The 19727-nt window shown below is 37.0% G+C and overlaps 1 protein-coding gene across 1 annotated transcript in view; it reads left to right on the top strand.

The window, feature by feature from the left end:
• Positions 1 to 2231: 2231 nt before the first annotated feature.
• Positions 2232 to 19727, top strand: part of cpa6 (carboxypeptidase A6) — a 45095-nt gene continuing 27599 nt past the window's right edge. Inside the window, exon 1 of the mRNA XM_088918829.1 lies at positions 2232 to 2341. Within this exon, the coding sequence (XP_088774955.1) occupies positions 2232 to 2341 (110 nt within the window). The remainder of the gene's footprint in view (positions 2342 to 19727) is intronic.

Genomic DNA, 19727 nt, shown 5'->3' on the forward strand with positions numbered 1-19727 from the left:
CGCACCGTAGACTTGGAGAACGATATCTCGCTACTCTGTATACTTATATATGGCTGGAATGACAAATAAACTTGAACCTGAACTTGAACGCTGCCGGAGCCGCGCTGACACGCCGCTTCTCTTACCTCACTTCATTTTGCGTTCGTGCCCGTTTGCTCTGTGCTTGAGAAGCAAAGCCGTCTACGTTCAATTCCACTGAAGCCAGATGCAAAGATCTGAATCTCAAGCCAAGGTGTGTTTGTCGGTCATATGTAATGGTTGCACACGCATTTTTTGTACATAAAATGGGACATTACACGTAAATAAACGAGAGAGCTACACGCGACACCTCGGCATTGAACGGCGCCATCTTAAGGTTGGGGGTTTGCTTTAAGGCTTGCATCTTAAGGCTTGCTTTCAATAGGGCAGCATACTGGTACAGTAGTTAGCATTTCTCCCTTATAGCGCTGGGGACCTGTGTTCAGTTCTTGACCTGGGGTGCTGTCTGTGTGGAGTTTATATGTTCTCCCTGTGTTTGTGTGAATTCCCTCCCACAGTGCAAAAGCGTACTGTTATGTTAATTGGCTTCTAGGAAAACTGGCCCTGGTGTGAGTGTGTGTGTCTGTGTGTGCCCTGGGATGAACTGCTGCAGGGTGTATCCCACCTTGCGCCTGTTGCTTGCTGAGATAGGCTCTGTGTCCCCTCCAACCCTGAATAGGAAGAAGTGGATAGAAAATGGATGGATGTTTTCTATCTATACATTTTCTATTTAATACCTAGGTTTAAGGGTACAAAGTCTTTGGACAAGACTATAATCTGGTAAATTTTTGTTTTCTTTCCAGAAACATTTAATAATCACAGAACAGTGTAAACAGTTCACTATACTGGCCCTGTAGCAATATTCCTTGTAAGACGAAAAATATCCTCACACAGAAATTATCCACAGATTACACTACTGTCATGCTACCTTTATTACCACCACCCAAATTTGTTCTTTTGTACATTACACAGTCAAATAAAACCTGTCATATTCCATCCTAAATGTAGGTGCACTTCAGTGTAAGATTAATTTAGTGTCAGATGGGCCAAATGTGTTCTTCTAGTTTGTACCTTATTTTCTTCTTACTTTAGTAGTGTTAATGAGCCATTGTTGTGAAGGCTATTGTACTGTAAGTGCTGTAATGTTTTGAGCATCAATTAGCAAAAATTTCGATTCTCTACAAATGCACTATGATTTTACAATCTGCTGCAACTAAACCATACAAAACATATTTTTATATACTTCACACCGTCTGCTATTATGGATTATTCTCCTTGGATGTTTCACCCCCATTCGCACATTTAATTAAAATGGGAATTCAAATATTCTGTAGTGAATCAACAAAAATATTCAGACGTGTTTCTGATATGTACTGTACATAATGACAACTTAAAGTGCAATTTCAAGAGACAGATCTGTTCAGCAAATCTGTAAAGCACAAATGTATTTTAATAATAATAAGAAGAAGAAATGCATTTTTATTGTATAGCTTTTTATTTCGAATAATCTCAAAGCGCTTTAAATACTTCTTACCGGATAAAAGAAAAAACAAAGATAGCGAAACACTAACTGGAGCATTGAGGAACAATACAGCATCAGTACTGGACGTTATTAAAAGAGCTAGGTGATAAACGTAAACTACCGTTATGTTATACTTAAATCTGGAATAGGGAACGGTTTAATTTTTAATTAAATGCTTTATGCAGTAATACATACAGTATGTGGTTCTATGCAATCAAGGTAATCACCTCGGTAGCGAATCCAGGTATTACCTGTAACAAACGCCACCTCCAATTCACAGTCGGGGAAAAAAAGTCGAAGAGGCTTTTCCCTCCGTGTGCTGCGCTGCTCCTCCTCTCTGAAGCCCAACGAATCTCCAGTTACCAACCTCGCAGACACCGGCTCACGTGGTCGAGATCCGGCACATTTTAAAAGAAGGGACATCTCCCTCTTTTCTGAGGAATGGGGTGGCAAACGTCCTCCTGGTGCTAGCTAGCGATCCAGGTTTCCACGCACAGTGTAGACCTGCATGTACCTCAACACCAGCAGCGTCTTGTCATCTCTTCTGCAGCCCAGACCCCTACCGCTCCCCGGCAGTGCCAATCGCGAATCACGGCCGCACTGCTGCGCTAGGCATACTTTGTCATCAGATAAACTTAAGTTCTTAAGAAATATTAGCTGTTGTGTCTCCACTCTCATTATTTTTAGAACTATGGATATCGGTGCCAAAACCACAGTTCAAGCCGCAGTTCTGGTCTATGTGATTTCCAGCAATTTGTTATGTCCAGTGGGTGCTTACCTCTACAATAACCGGTACGCCGGGTAAGTAATATTTTAATTATTGCATTTTATTTATGACATTAGAGGTAAGCTGATTTCATTAATTTAAAATGTACATGAAACTTCTTTGTAAGTCTGTTTACTTGCCTACTTTTCAACAGAAAAGAGCATTTGTGGTATTTGTAATACAGTACTTCTTCAGTGATATGTAGTTTTAGTATCTGCTCATATTTTTGTAATTTTTCTTGGTTGACAAAAGTTCGTACTAGATTTTATTCTTCAGAAAAAAAGACACCACTAAAATGGTCTCCCCCATCCCCCCCCCCCCCCCCACTTTCACAAGGGGGTATATCATTTTGTAATGTATCCAGAAAAAAATGTGATGATAGTTTTGCACACATTTCAAATTTTGGTCTCATCAAATCGTAATACTTGATTATATGTTCCAGTGCCAAGTTTGTGTGATTTCTTTGCAAAGTTCATCTTCAAAATTATTTTGAGGCCTTAACATTGGCTCTTTTGCTGCAACCCTTTCATTAAGACCTGTAGCGACCAGCTGTCTTGTAACTCTGTTAGTAACAGTGCAAGGAGAGATATTGAGGTTCTTGTTGGTTACTATCTCAGCTGACAGCTGCTTGCTTGCCTTTCATCTTTTCTACAAGCTCAGTAACTTTAATTGCTGGCTTTGGTTTGCGGTTCTTTAGTGTGCTCTTTTTTTACTTTTGTGTTTTTTGATGATTCCTTTTCTCTGAAAGGCAGCGTACTTTGTTTTATTCCATTATAGAAATCCTCAGCTTCGACCATTGTGTTGACTTCTTCTTTAAGCGTCTGCTTATCATTTGCTTGTGTGAATTTTCCTTCTTGGATGCCATATGTAATGTAATTTGGTGGTTTTAGAGTCATTAATTTTAAGTAACACCCATTTAAAATGTATTTTTTATGAGACATTTGTAGTGGCATGTGTGACGTGCAGCAAATACCTCCATAAACATGAAGGATTTTCATAAAACAATTTAAACATGTTTTTACTTGCTACTGAAATGTACAACATGTCAAGTGAACAACATATACAAGTGTTTTGCTTTCAAATACATTAACTGCATTACAGTATTTGACATAATGTCACACAATTATAACACAGAGAGTTAGCCCTTTCAGACAGCTGTGTGCCATGAAACAATTAAATTTAGTTCACCCACAAACAGAACCACAGAAAGTATACCCCAGTATGTATTTTTGTAGGCTTCACGGTTTAATTCCTTCACATACTGTATTCAAAGTTTGTTTGTCATCCAGCTGAAGTAAGGCTGGAGGGACTATCTGAAATCAGATACTGTTTAGAACATTGCAATTTATGAAAGAAACATTTACAAATCTTACAAAAAAACTCATACCAGCCATTGACACCTGTTTTCAAGGTTTAGTGTACAGTATGTTGTTCTGTCAAGATGTGTATTATATTATCCAGTACATTAGATATTTATTAAGTTGAAAAAAATGTTTTTGCTGACAGGAATGTTTCTTTTGAGGGTTGTCAAAAACAATGTTGGAGTTGCATTTAAAACATTTGTCACTCTGTTTTAGTAACTTGTGTTATCGTTGCATTCATTATGTCATAGAAGTTAGCTACTTAAAACTGTAGCTATGTAGATATATTTCAGGTAGTGAAATATACCTGAAATATGTGAAATATATCTTCACACACCTGAAGAAGGCTCCACAGCCGAAACGTTGTGTTTTCTCTCTTCTTTTGTTCAACATGGAATAAACCTATTACTTATTTCAGGTAGTTTTTTATAGTCTGTAAATATTGTCTAAAATATTTGTTCTTATAAATATTCCATCACCTGTGTACTGTTGTTTAAAAACTAACACTGAAGTTTCCACATCAATTCTTTCTGTTTCAAAACAGTTTAGTATTTACATTTTTTGTATCATGTTGTTAATTCAGTGAGAACTCTTTATATAAAAAAGATTTTGATAGTTTTCCAAAAACCTGCAGCTGATGAAGGTTAGGAAAGAGTTTTCTTGAAAATGGAATCAGACTGAATTATATTTGGTTTATTTGGTTTATTCGTGTTCCCTCAGTTTAATAGAATGAGTTGATTCTATTCACATACGTCTCAATCATTTGTTTTAAACGGATATGACACTAACCCTTTGTATATGATCTGGTCTCACCTACTTGGCGTGTTCCACAGGGTTCTGTCCTGGAAAATTTCCTATTTAGCATTTATATGATGCCTCTTGATCAGGCTATTAATTATTATGGATGTGGACTTCACAGCTGTGCCCTTGATACTCCATTAATTCCTTGATGGAATTAAGAAAACCCCAGGGTGTTACTTTTCACTCAATAATCAATAAATCGACAAATTCCTTCATTTCTTCTATGGTATGAATTTGGCCTCAGTATGAATATACTGTAGTGCTGAACCATATGTGTCGAATGAAAGTACTGTACTGTACATCAGGACATAACTCATATGTGGTTCCCTGTGAAATCAAGACCTGGCTTTAAGGCTCTCCTGCTCATGTACAGACATTGAATGGATAATTTAAGGGTTTATTGCAAGAGTTTAATCCATCTCATAATATGAGATTAGGAGCTGTATTATACTCTTCTTACGTCTAGCCCTCATACCGTAATAGAGACCAGGCTCCACATTGTGGGCTATTCCGACGTCTTGTGTGCAGCACACATACTATATGTAGAGCTCTGCCCAAATCCACAGATTCTGTGACTTTAAAACTTACTTAAAGCTCTTTCTCCTCCAGTATATATAGAAAAGTGTATTAGGATTGAAAGCATTTCTGTTCTAGCTTTTCTGTGAAAAATATCCTGGAGTCTTAATGAACTGTTTCATTAATTAATTCAAAGATACATCTTTTAAATTCCCCCGCATTATTTTAGTTTATGGAGAAATTGTTCTACCTCCTGCATAAACTAAAGCCATCTTAGATTTTGTCATAGGTTGGGCTTTGATTAAGAATTGTTTGAAGTCAAGGGTCTTGGGAAATATTAAAGTAAAGGAACGGTAAGGTTTGGTTTTAAGTTTTGGCAAATGTTAGATACACTGTGCAGTACAACCTTTTAGTGTAAATAGGATTGGTTTAAGATTACATTTGATATAAGATTGCAAATAAGGTTTTGGTGCTGTGATAAATGTTGTGTGTAGCGTTAGGAATAGACTTTTAGTACAGTTAGTTTTATGTTATAATTTGGTTAAGCCTTAGTGTTGAGGTATGCACAGACAAGGATTTCAGTTAGCTTTAGTTAAACTAAGGGGCTGAGGTCAATGCAAGGGTTTAGGAATAGTTAAGTGTACTGTTGTGAGCATATGAGGTTTAGGGTAGTATTGATATGTATATACAGTACTGTAGAGACTCGGTGTTAGCTTATGTGTGGAATTCATTTTTGACTGAGACTTACAGTTAAATATATTGTACTACTGTTGAGGCTGAGATACAGTATAGCAATGAAAAAGAACATGTACTGTATAGGACATTTTCAACATGTTTTTACTTTACAACAATTACACTTATCAAAGACAAAATTCTATTAATACATTTTGTGTCCTTAGGTTTACTGAAGAGATAAGGCAAGACTGAAGATTACTGGTAGGGGTCCAGTTCAGCCTCTTTCTCTTATTTTGTTGCTAGTATTTTCTTGATCACAGGACTTTATTGACCTCGTTCTTGGGGTGTTCTTTTAGAAGGGAGAGTCACTCAATGCACCGAGAACAGGGACAATTACCTTTTATCCTTCAAAGGTTTGACTTGCATGCTACTTGGATACACTGTTATTGTTGTCTTTCCTGACTTTCCTTTAATTCAACAGTGTCAGGAGTTTGGCTATTATGTTCCAGATATATTATATTTTGATAATATCAAAACATATCTAACCTTTTGCCCAGGCTTCGGTAAAAAAAAAGTGCTTATAAAGAAAAAAATCCATTCTCAGAAATCTTAGAATTAGATTGTTTTTATAGATCGGAACCTAAGTAATAGGGGAAAGCATTGGAATTCTGCAAGTTAGGACTGATGTTTAAAATTCCAAAGACAAATATGCGCAGTTTGTGGGCTTTTAAACCTTATCCTTAAAATGTTATTTTTTTCAGTGTTGCTCTATCATTGCATAAAGTACTCTGGAGTGCACTTAACAAAGTGTACGCTGTACTTCAGGGTTAGATTGTGAGATCTTCAGGAATTTGTATATGATTTGGTTTGGTTTGAAACATTGTGATGTTATCGACGGATAATGTAAGATGTGTTTTCTTTTAATTATGAGTCACAAAATTATAGCATTCAGTAAAGCAAGACATAAATGTTTCAAGGATGCCCATTGTTACTCGCTAAAAAAAAAATCAGAAACCTGCAACTGTGACATCAGGGTGCCAAGGTGTCATGAGGTTTAAAAATCCTCTTTTAATGAATTTCCCACTGGAATCACTGCATAGTTGGTCCTCCCCAGAACTGGAAAACATAACACTTAGCTGTTCGTTTTGAACTCAGGGTCCTGTTGAACACCACTCTCACACCCTCAGCTAAAGTGCGATTGATAGTGTGCACCAGTGGTCAGGGAAAGCTTTCTGAACTTTGATCTTTGGGGTGTGCATTTGGTCACGGAGGTGAACTAGGTCTCCATCAAACCACAGAATATTTTTCAAGCCGCTTGTCAAAAACTTTCAATGCAGACCAGAACTTACTCCTTGGGTCAGCAGGAATCAGTTCCCACAGTCTTCATATTTTGTGTGGAAACAGCTTTCATGTCTCGCACAGCACATTCCTCACAGCTTCCTGGGGTAAGCTAATAGACTTGGCAACTTGATAAGTGCTGCATTCTCCATGGGGATGGCTCTGTTGAGTTCACAGTGATGCCACCCGGTATCTGAAGTAACCTCGGCAGGCATGCCATTCTCGTGGGTCTGTTGGGCCAGAGATGCTTTATTCTTGAAACCTCCTTGGCTACTTCAAAAACACTCCATCGCGACAAAAGATACAAGGCCCCTGCATTGCACTCGTTGTCATGGAAAATGTTCACAAGTGCTCCAGGCATCAGAGCAAGAGCCAATGACAGACCTGAAAGCTCACAGTCAGAAGAAACAAAATGGGATCCTGACTGCTCGTATATTTTTTGCCACCATGTCTGTTAGCATAAGAATTATAAACTGAAAATGCACAAAGAGATTTTAGCCATTTTAGCATAGTATCCTATTATATCACATTGCAAATTAACTTCTGAATTTGCATTTGATCTAGGTAAATGTCTGCATCTTTTTTGGCTGTTAAATAATTAACGACATAAGAATGACGTGACTATATTCTTTGTGCTTTCTTGAACTTCAGTTAAGTCAGGCTTCATCCCTTTTAATCTCCAAAAGGCTTGTCTTATGTTTGTTGATACTTGGATCTGTGCCTACAAAAACAAAACAATGTGTTGTAAGGCATAAGTAGTGGAGTTTAATTTGAAGAAGGTCTCTCCACATCTTCATATGCTTCTTATCCAGCTGCAAGCACATCTGTGCTAATCATGTGATAATATTCCATCGCTTAATAATTACATCAATTGAGGCACCTAAGCCTGCTATGAGCAGTGCAAAATGATTAAAGTCACAAGCATTACTTTTAATTTTAATTTTATTAATACATTTTCAAGTTCCCTTTCATACATTACTGCCATCTTGAGGGGTGATTTTGAAAGAAATGTGCTCATGGTGTTGAATTTTCTTTACTCCCTTCCTGTATAATTGCATCATGAAGGCAATCCATTAGAGGTAAGTCTATCCCTAACAGTTGTCTTGGTGTGTAATGTTTTGTGTGATTTCCTCTCATCCTTTTCATTTCACCACACACTGTTGCATTGTACTTTTGTTATAAGGGACCCTGACTTCCTGTACTGGAAAATCCAGGGAAAGAAAGACAAAGGAACTGTCTGTCAGTATTCAGGAGGTGTTAATGATGCGTAGGATGCAATGACAAAGACCTAAGATCTCTTTATGTGCAGTTTACTCCTCGAAAAAGAAGTAAGCATGTGCAAGATACAGAATACACCATCTGTACCCTATCAAGCACTTGAGAAGGTTGGGTAACTCTGTAATGACATTTATTGCACAGAATGAGATGAAAACACAAGAATAATTAATGACAAGAATGGACTATTTGGACAGTCCTTGGTTGTCATTTCAAGCCTTGACTTGAATTTTCTCCACTATGTGGTCTGGTAATCCAATCCACACATTGATAACACTCTGTGCACGGAAGTGTTTTGTAGTCTGGGTGTGAAGTTGGCTTTTCACACGCGTCCTGTTACGACCTCAGGTTCCTCTCGCCAAAATAAATGGACGATCAGTATCAGGATGGAGCAGAATGTCTCCGAAATTATGTAAATACTTTGTAGAAGGTAAGATCACAGTGGGGACAATACATAGTCAAAATCACAGGATTTCTACTCTGCTGTTAATAAATTCAGTGATGTTCAAAGAACTGGTGGAAAGTGAGTACATAGAACAAAGCAGCAGTTTTGCTAAGATACCAGGCTGCAGTGACCCTAATGCAGCTGCGAGTTTTACATTCTTAGGACTATGTACTGTATACTGTATGTCGTAAACAAACCCTCCACCTTCCAACTCAATGTAAATGTACAAGAAAGTCAGTCTGGAACCTGTTCAAGTCCACAGTCACAGAGACTTAGCTTGTTACCTTGGAATTACTCCTGAGGTTTAGTTTACTGGTGTGTCCAGCTGGAGGAATGCTCATAATGGGCACTTCAAGCGAAGGATATGCCTTGGCCGATGCAATGAGAGCATTAATGAAGCCAGTTTATTTCCAGTTGATGGTAATTTTCTATTCTGGAAAACAGCATAATAGCTGTGGGTTAGGTCAGGCTGTGGATGCTCTGTACTAAGCTACAATGTATGGTTATTAACTTGCAAAACTATCCCTGCCTTGTAACTTGCCATGCTTCAATCAGTCCTTGGAATCAGACCATGAAGTCCCGAGTTCAGCACCTCACTGGCATGCTGCCTGCTGGGACTCCAGTATCCCAGGTGGCATCTGTGCTGTGGCAGGCACAGACAAGAGCCCAGGTTCTCTCACACAGAGGCCAGGCTTTGTTTCAGTTGTCTGCACGTTTCACTGGCAAAAGGCTATATTGTGTACAGTGTGTTACCATTTAGAGAACTTCTTCATCTAAGCGTGCAAACTTTGCTTTTAGATCCATTTTATTTATTTTACATCCATGTACCTTTGGTTTACATTTAGGAAAATACTGAGGCTTCCATGTGCTGGGTAATTTATTGCGATGGGAACCCACAACCGAAACCCCAAACACCACGTTTTGCAGACGTCAGCTCTACTTAAACAAACATACTGTACGCTGTTATATATGTTGACGTTTCTCTGCTACAGCCTTAGGGAGTTCTGCCAATACAAGGCATTTTGTCCTGTTGTAGAAAGCTAAACCTGAATTTGGACAGCAACATGCAAACCGAAAAAGAGTGTGAAAATACACTTTTATTTTGTCGTCCTGTAAATAAGCATTCAATTAACTTCTCATAGGAAGCTTGGAAACTTCAGTTTTTCTAACCCATTTTACTGCTGTTGCCAAGGGCTATGTTAGAAAACCACAGAAATGTAGAATTTGCTTTATTTCCTCCCTAGGGGAAAAGGACTCACAAGTGGCAAAAGATATATAATACTGGCATTGTAAGTTACCTGCAGAGCATAAATGCGTTTCCTGTTTCATATTTGAAGTTAAAACAAACGATTCAATTAGCAGGGTACTTCCATGATTACTGGATTTAAGACTTCAATATTTTCAATCAGGGGAGTTAGGAGACTAAAATTCTAATACAACAATTAATATTCCAATCCAGTAACAGGTAAACTGGGAAAATATCGCAAAAAGTACTACTGAAAACGATTCGCTGTACTTCAGAGTATTTAATACAATGATTTCAGAAAGAGAGTGCACTTCTACAAGAATTTCTATGCGTATTTAAGCTCACAAATTTCGCGGTGATTATGTACCCCGGTAGAGACGCAGTAAAGCCGGCAACGGTGCAGGGATTGTTGACGTTGAGGTCTCGGACACGTCAAGTTTACGGCGAGCCTCAAAATGAGCCCCCAGAAACGTGGGGGTCTCCGTGTAACGTCGCCAGCCGCAAGATCAGCGCGCCCGCTGAAACTGGCCTTGCACGTACACAGTACACTGTTCAATGCGCATTACGTTTCGTTCAGATGGGATCCCCGCTGCATCACACTACAGTGTCCACTACCACAACTTGGCCAGTGTCCCGCAGGCCGGTATCCTTGCTCTGAGGACTTTTTAACGATGAGCACTGGGGTAATGCGACACTTCGCCTTGTCACGTACTGTACGAGTTGCTAGCATATGGTTTCATAGCGATGCTTTGAACTGGTGAATTTATAAAAACGGGGTTTATCCACTTAAGACAGACTTATGTGAAAATTAAATTTGATCGCCCGACACTCCTCCTTTCAACATACAGTATGTTTGTCCCCAGCTAGAAGCTGCGCAATGTTTTATTCCCTAATCAAGCAACAGATAAAAGTTAATTTACACGCTGAAAAGTAAAAAGAAACACAAACACAAAGTTTCGGCCGTTAAGCCTTCTTTACGTGTGCGGAATGGAAAAAGGCTTCAAACATGAAAGGGTAGTTTTTCCATCCATTTTGCTTTTCAGAGTGGAAATAACCCTTACTCTTTCCTTTGAAATCCAACTATTTGCAGTACATTTGCTTTCAGTACGAGGCAGATGAACAGGTTTCAGGCACACTGTAAATCTATTAATTATTCGGTCACTCTTAAAAGTTACACAAGCGTTACACTTAGTAAATATCAAGTTTTTAAAGAAATGATTGTGTACACTGTAAAATAACCACAACACAGTGGTTAACTAGTTTTTAAAATGTCAATAAAAATACTTTTGCTGATCAGTATTAAGAATGCAGTTATACATTTAGTGACTCAGACTGATACTGTACAGTATGTATTGCTTTTGAAAATCATATACTGTAGCTGCAAGCTATATTGTGAGGTGCTTAAACCTAAAACTTTCACACACAACTTGATTTCATGAGGGTCAACAACATCCAAGAATCGGATGATTTGTGAATGTTTGAGTATTTTAGGAAGGATAGTTCTGATTTAACCTGCTTATTGAAGCCACAGGACAAAGAGCCTCAAACCCCATTCAGAGAGAGGAGTTAATCGGGAGGTGGCAGCAAGCTGGAGGTGGGAGAGACGAGGGATGTGTGAAAAAAATGCAGAGGAAAAAGAAGGTGCACGTGTTTGACATATACAGTGTATAGCTAATTTCGGTAATGATTATGATTAGGAACAGCTGGGTGAGATTGACTTGTTATTGTTATCCCTCCTGAACGTGAGTTAATACCTTCCATTGCATTGTGATTTTAAAAGCTGTTTGCTCCAGAGGAATAAAATGGTTTCATTTTCGAGATAAATATAATTCACGAACTTATCCAGAGCATAGTTGTGAGAGATCATTTGGATTTTGCTGTAATCACAAACGTTCTTCACAGATTTTGCGCAGGAGGAAAAATCCTTAAAAGTTGCACTCACCGCCTTTCCTCCCCTTAAACAAATGGCTATTTTTTTCTAATTGTGTGCGAATTTTAGAACAGGTGGCTAAAATAACGTTTTGTGTGCAAATGTTGTTTTTGTGACATGAGGAAAAAAGCCTAAATCTGATGTATGAGCTGATGTAAGGCCATCTGGTGTCCTTAAGTGCTGGCTGTTTTAATATGTGTACACTGATAAAGAGAATTTAATTCTTTTCTTTCTTTAATCTGCCCTTCCCCTCGTAACAGCTTATAGCCAGAAGTTTCATTATTTCCTTGCTGTCATGGTATATTATAACTGTGCTTTTGTTCTTTTATTATAAGCCCTATGACTTACCTGCTGGCGTTTCCTGGTTCATTCATGTCTTCTGACTTTAATGCCTTTAAATCAAGATTGGAATTTAAAATATTAACAATAAAAGCCCACAAACAGATTTTAACATCTAAAAAGTCAAATCCCTTTTCTAATAGAAATTGTAATCATTTGCTTTGCCAAAGTATTGTAACAGGAATACACATGGTATGCATGTTTCAGGGAACAATTAGAGGGAGTTTTTTTAAGTTAATTTGCACTATGACTTATTTTCCAGGAATGTTGCCAATATGCTTTTTATCTGTTATTTAACCTTTGAAAATGGAGAGAGCTAATTTAGAGATATCTTCTTTCACTTAATTTATTGCTTGTAGAAGTTTAATGAAAGCCTACTTCAGTATTGTTACATTGCCTTTGTAGTTACAGTATGCTGTCAAAAGCACTCTGGAACAAAGCTTGAAGAAATTAAATCAAGACAGATGAGTCTTCAAATCCTTTGTACAGTAGGTATCAAGAAAAATGGATACATTGGACAAGAGAGTATTTCTCTCCTTAAATATCACTGAAGATTTAAAATCTACAAAAAAATGTTCTTAAAAAAGCATGTATACAAACGTTTTTCAGAAAATAATGTTCTAATTACAATAAATAATTACTCTAGGTTACACAAAGTTACACAAAGCCTGCTAATTGTATATTCAGCTGTTCTTGTGTTTAAGGTTTTGGAGTGATATTTTTTGTGCAAATAATTCAAAGCTTGCTATCCCACAATTGTTTTGCTGTTAGTAATTCTGCCATATGCATGTTTTATTGTCAGTGAGATCAAATATGACATACAGTATGACAGCGTTAAATTGTCCAGGGTTTGTAATACTGTAGGAAACTGAACTTTTGGTTATTTTAAAACTTTGGTACTGCTGTATCTTCATAAGTTTAGATCATGAACTTCATAAAAAAGTATTTTCATCCTTCATTTTTAGTTATAAACAATGTAACCATTTGACGGGCTGGCATACAGTACCCGCAGTCTACTAAAATGTTTTAAGGCTAGTAAACAGTTAGAAATTTAATTCTTAGTCTTTTTTAGAGTCTGGAAAAAAGCAGACACATAACACACAAAAAGAACATTCAGAAAGCTTTCAATTTCAGATGTTTCTGAGGTCAGTACCTGAAGTTAATGCATTTGATAATTCAATGAGTGTCTGACTTGCATGATTAGACTGTAATAGGGTGATTTCTCAGAATGAATATTGACTGGTAATACACTTCCTGCAGGTTTAGAGAGATTGCTGTGACCCACCCACAGCTTACAGGACACTTTCTAGGAGTAAATTCCGAAGCACAATATCTGGAATCAATAAAATCATTTTAATTAACTAAGACATTTGTTTATCTCACTTTTTATAATACAAATGCTAAACAAATTCAGTTGTTTAATGTCATTTTTTATGTTAATTCCTAAATGTTGTCTTCCTTCTAAAAAGTATAATTAATTCAATTTGTTTCTTCGAATATGCCATGCTTTATTAATTTGTTATTTTATATTGAGCGTGTTGTTTGTGTTTGTTTATGGAAGGCTATGTTCTGCCATTGTAAGCTTGTTGAATTTAATGTTTAGTCTATTTTTCGCTTTGAGTGTTTTCTAAACAGCAGGTTGCTGAAAAGCCTTCTCTGTGTGATCCACAAAAATATGTAGAAATATGTTGCTTTCCATCTCTATATTTTCACATTGTATTCCCATGATTAAAATATTGCTTTTTAAGCTATAACAAAAGACACATTAAACTCATTTGTGTTGATTATCTTCACATTAGGTAATTTCTCTGGGGCCACTCTTAATCTTGTAAATGTTTAACAATTCGATCTGAAAGAAGTATCGTCCTGTATATTGTTCAGTTCACTCTCATCCCTTTTTTTGTAGTATTTGAAATAAACAATGTAGTGTTTTGGGACTGCATAGAGCCACTCAAAGTGTTGCATTTTGTATTTCTTAATTTCCAAGTTGCTTTTAAGAGGCTCATTAAGCAATGTTAAGAGTATTTGTGGGGGTTTTTTTGTGTGTAAGAGTGTTTGTAGATCACAATCTGTTTCAATCAAAGTGTGCCTCTGGACTGAGTCCCAACCCAGTCTGGTCTTCCTCCCGCTGGATCTGAGTCAGCTTTTTAGGGAATCAATAACTTTTTAAAACTCCAAAGAACAAATTCACTTAATTTTAAGTAACTCGCCAAATGTAAGCAATGCTCAAAACTAGCAGCACACTATTTTCTTTGCTTATAACTTCAATGCTCTCTAACACCCCTCTTAGTATGCTTTTTATTTGATTTCTTTAACATTTTGACTATTGTTAATTGTGAAATCAATTGCTCATCAAGGGTAAAAAGCACTAGGTATGCAGAACTGTCATGTTTATTAATACAAATTGTTTACTGGGAGTACATTTTATATAATTTATTAATACATTTTCCATAATAATGCAACTGTTGCACTTATAAATAAATGTGTCATTTTATTATAACCATTTGTTTACAATAAACAGTTTCACAAAGGTATGAAAAGGGGATTGCAATGCTGTTTTTATATCTCAGGGTTAGAACGAAACAGCATTGATGAGTGCATTTCAAACCACAAAGAAGTAAAATGTACTCAGTATCATGTAAAACCTCCAATTTACATCTCAAAAGAGACTAAATTTCCAGGTATTTGCAGAGCCATTTTCTGCAATTCAGAACAAGGCAACAAACCATCTAGTGACATGAAGCAGACTTATTACATTGCATAAGAATACATCTCTTTTAATATAATTGAAGTATTGCTCTGGACTACAAGACCGTTTTGCCAATAAATGGAACTTACTTGTTAACTCTGCATGCACATCGTATTGGAAACTTTCTGCTGCACAACCTGTACTTTATACATTGCATTACATTAGTTCTTACAGAGACTAGTGAGCAGGAAGGGCCACATCACGTCACAATTTGTTGGAACTCTCGCTCTTGCCCATGGGGAGACCAGGGGTTTGCAACAACATGCCAATGTACAGTACTTTCACTGATTTTGTGCTTAATTTAAAATTTGTCTATACTTTCAATGAATTAATAACTTGTCTGAGAAGCAGACTGCAGTTCCCCTTTAAGAAAAAGTATTTACAGTATAATACTGACCACTCTTCAGTTGTTTATTACAGGTTGGTTGTGTTAGTCAGGCCTATGTAAGGAGAACTGTGAGGTGATCACGTACCTGGTTGGGCTCTGGGATGTCTACACCAAAAAGAGAACTTTTTACAAGGTGTGGATTGCAGTTCGATTGCATTGCATTTTATGAGGTGTGGATTGAAGGAGACTTGCAAGATGGATGCTCTAATACGGTGATGGAATCACCAACCAAAAGGTAATTGGCCAGTCCAGGAGTCAGACATGGTACATCTGAGAAGGTTCAGCCATTTCTCGCTTTCTCTACTCAGACAATGAAAGGAGATTCACTGTAAGTGGGATCCATCTTTCAGAAGCCTGACTTCCTGCACTTTGGACCGTGTTGGTGAAAAATAGAGAGGTTACCTAAAAAATAAAAACTCAGAACATATCTGAGATGTGAAGAGATCAATTTAAAATTAGAACGGGAATGTACATTCTTACAATGTGAAAGTATTTTTCTTTCTGTGGTGTCCACCGCCAGGCAAGAGGCATGCCGGTATGGTTTTTGATGAATTATTTGGAACAGAGAGAAAAGTTCCCTTAGGTTAGTTAGACAGAAGTTGTGTCCTGTTTTGAGCAGAATTTTAAAATAATGGTTTTACATTTCTTCTGCTGATTGTGTATCATTGTGGGATTGTGGGAAGGTGCTAATATCAGTCCAGCAATGACAGAACCAATTAACAAAGTCTTGGTTATGTCCTGTAAAATGCTGGGCCTTCACACACAAGTTTTCATACTCTACGTAAATAATGTGGAAAGAATAGTTTGTATTTTTTATCTCTTGGTTTTGGGAATAAATATATGGTTTCTCAATGTTGCCTGTTCATTAACTCCTAAACCAGGAACAAAGAAGCCACACGATCTCACTTAATATTGCATGACTGCAGTGGGAAGCATGATTATCTTTTATAAATTTGCTTCTTTAGACGATCAGGACTGACTTTCACATATTGTACCTTATTTAGTTTCTGAAATACACACACCCTTCCTATTTATTACAATGCCAAGGAAAGGCCTCAGAGGGATGTAATGTGATCCTGTATTATTTAATTCCTGCTGTAATTGCCTATCAGTTTCAGTGTATGTCAAAAAAGAATGAATTCTTAATAACATATAAAAAGATACCATGACATAAATTTCAAAATAAGTATTGTACATCTTTCTCAACTATTGAGGAATTTCATTTTGTTGTGCAGTGCAAAAAGTTATTTATGTTTACTGACTGTTATACGGTTATATAATACTGTTATATATAATATAATACTGACTCTTATATACTGTACAGTATACTGTATACGAAATAGTAACTTGGCCCTATCTCGATATTTCTGCAGTCCTGTGGTGAGACCTATCTGAGATGTGGTACGTGATTCCATCTGAGAATGAACAATAGAAAACACTGTTACATGCTGTAAGAACTACATGAGCATTTGAAATTAAGCCACGCTATGGCTGCCAAAAAGAGTGGGGCGAAAATACTATGTTTCCATAACAGTCCCAGTAGATTCTCATCGTTTTTAATGCTTTGCAAAGCCTGACACATTACTGAGCAAAGTTACAAGCTCTTTTGTTGGAGCTGCACCATCATCAGTTCCCAGGTGTGAGTAATCCCTTAGGAACTATAAACCTTCCTTTTAGAGCTTCCTTTCCCATCCGAGGGCCTTTAACTCGAACTGCTGATGTGGTCGCTGAAAGCATATACAGTAAAATGTTTCATTCACATTTATGGGCTTTTATTTTCAAGAGACAGATGTTAAATTATTCACCGCAAAGATTAAACGAGTTGTTGTTCAAACCACCAATGGAGAGCAGAAATAGCTGGAGACTGTGATGAGAGGTTAAAGATGCCGGGTTCCAATTACATGATCCAGAGAGTGGCAAATCTAAACATTGGCATCATGTAACTGCTTAGCAATCCCACTGGAATCTGTCCCAGCTGGATACAAACTGATCAGATTACGTGTTCTCACAAGAGAAACACTCTAAATATTAGTGAAACAACAGCAGGGTACATTGAAATATACCCCTCTACTTGCCTCTGTTGCCCATAATGTCTTAAATATAGTTCCATTGAAGAAGAATCCATGGACCCAAATCAATTCAATAATGAAATGGAAATTTTTTTAATTAATGAAATCATTTAAAAATGGACTTGTTCTGCAAAAAGAGTGGCACAGCTGATTAATAATGATTTGCTGCAGATCTTTAGTTCATAAAATGCAGAGTTGTATGAATTAATTTCTATTCCATTACACCACTGTTCAGTTTGTATAGTACATTTAAATATACAGTAATGTGTACAACTATGTTCTTATTTTCTTAATCTTTTCTATTAGAAGTGTCTATTGGAAGTGTGTGTAGGTCTTTAAGTGACATTTTAAAAATGTACTATTTGGATTATAAATAATACAATATATTCTTAAGGTAAAGTGGAGCAATATATCAGGATTGCATGAAGTCTGCTCCTTTAGTTATTAAGTCACTGGAGGACTTTAAGGGTTCTGATATTTTTCAAGGGGAACTGATTCAAGTTGTAAAAGCATAATTAAGTATAATACTTTTAATAGTTAAAATAAAGGTGATTTCAGGATGTTGTACCCTTCAGTTTTATCTTCATAATTATTCATAAGCAGGCACATTGAGTATGAAGCCTTTTTGTTGATCATTTGGAAAAGTTTTTCCCTTTGAAGTAAGAGGCTACCAGTCAAACAGTGTTTGCACCAACACATTTTGACAAACCTTTTCATTATTTCTTCCAATATTCTACAGATTGATGCGCAATAAATCCCTCTTTGCCAGTTAAGAAACATATAGCCATTGATACTGTGTAGCATGCTGTTAAAACATGCAAAAGCTAGCCAGTGAACTGAGGGACATGAAGTCTATACATCGTCCATGGTGTTTGTTCATTTCTAAAGAAGCTCTCTGCTCATTAACAAGGTTTTGTGAATGAAAAAGACAAAATAATACTGTATGTCTCCACCAGGTAACATAAACAGAGACTGTAAACTGAATATATATCATAAGACAAAGTAAAAACAAATAGGAATAATAGGAAAGCAATCATTATGCAGCTGATTTCTGTCACATTCTCTTTTTATATTTTTTTTGTCGGTGAGTCAGTTCCAGCTGGATTAAAATTATAGGTTTCACTACTGTCTACAGTATATAATCTTTGCAGTGTAAAGCTCAGGTAGTAAAGTGAATTCAGAGAAAGCTTCTCTTTCTCTTGCACATTTATTAGAACACATGTTGAAAATGTGACCCATATGGCACACTAAGACTGTGATTAAATACTTCTGTTTAGCTTTGAATCTGTGCTTCCTGCTGTAAATCACTGTCTGACCTGACCCCTGATTTTTACCATCCTAACTGCCCTAATAATTATTATAATGCTAATGAACCTAATGAATAATTATAATATCTTATTTGTTTAGATTATAACAACTATTACTATCATTAGGAGTAATAGCATTTCTTCGGTTTATGTAGCTCTCATGATCCCAAAGGATCCCAATGCACTTTACATGTAGAAGAGGACCCTCTTCATCCATCTGTGATGTGCAGCAGCCAGTTTGTGGTGGCAGCCAAGCCACAGATCAGGTGGAGAAGCTAGAAATTACTTCTCCAGCTGAAGTTTAGGGTGGATATTAGGTCGACAGATCGTACAAAAGCAGTGTGGAATTTAGCCAGGACATTGGAGTCAACATTCCTCATTTTACAAACAGTGCTTTAGGGTCTTTAGGGATCAGTTCAGTGTCTCATCCAGGGGACGGTGCCTTGTGCAGTAAATTGTTCCTGGTCCCCATACTGGGTCAGTAGCTTAGAGATTCTGGTTCAGAGGGAAGAGCACCACACCCTGGACCACCAGTATCCCTTGCAGAAGAAGCCTGGTCTTCCATGCAGGTCCCCATCTGTATTGTGCATAAAACATGCAAAATGTAGTCTTGTAGTTTTCTGGAAGTGTACAGGGGAAGAAATGGTGTTAAAGATCATGAGTCAATTAGATCTGATTGGGTAACTGAAGCAGTGTATTTTATTGTTGTCATCCTGATATTAACCCCTAAAAAAGTTGGCCATTGTTTTCTTTAGAAAAATAAGTTCTACAGTTATTCCTCATGAAGAGTCCCAGTTCTGTGATGATCTTTGCTGATGTTTTAGCCACTTTCTTTTAAGCAAACAGTTAATCAAGATGGATGTGAAATTTGTAGTACAAAAATATAACCTTGTAAGTTTATAGATGGAACACAGGATGTGAAGAGCATTAGAATGTTCCACTGTTGATTCTGAAGAATCACTGATTACATGCAACCATCCAT

Source organism: Atractosteus spatula, chromosome 6 (genome assembly GCF_055471065.1).
Source record: "Atractosteus spatula isolate fAtrSpa1 chromosome 6, fAtrSpa1.hap1, whole genome shotgun sequence".
Taxonomy (NCBI): Eukaryota; Metazoa; Chordata; class Actinopteri; order Semionotiformes; family Lepisosteidae; genus Atractosteus; species Atractosteus spatula.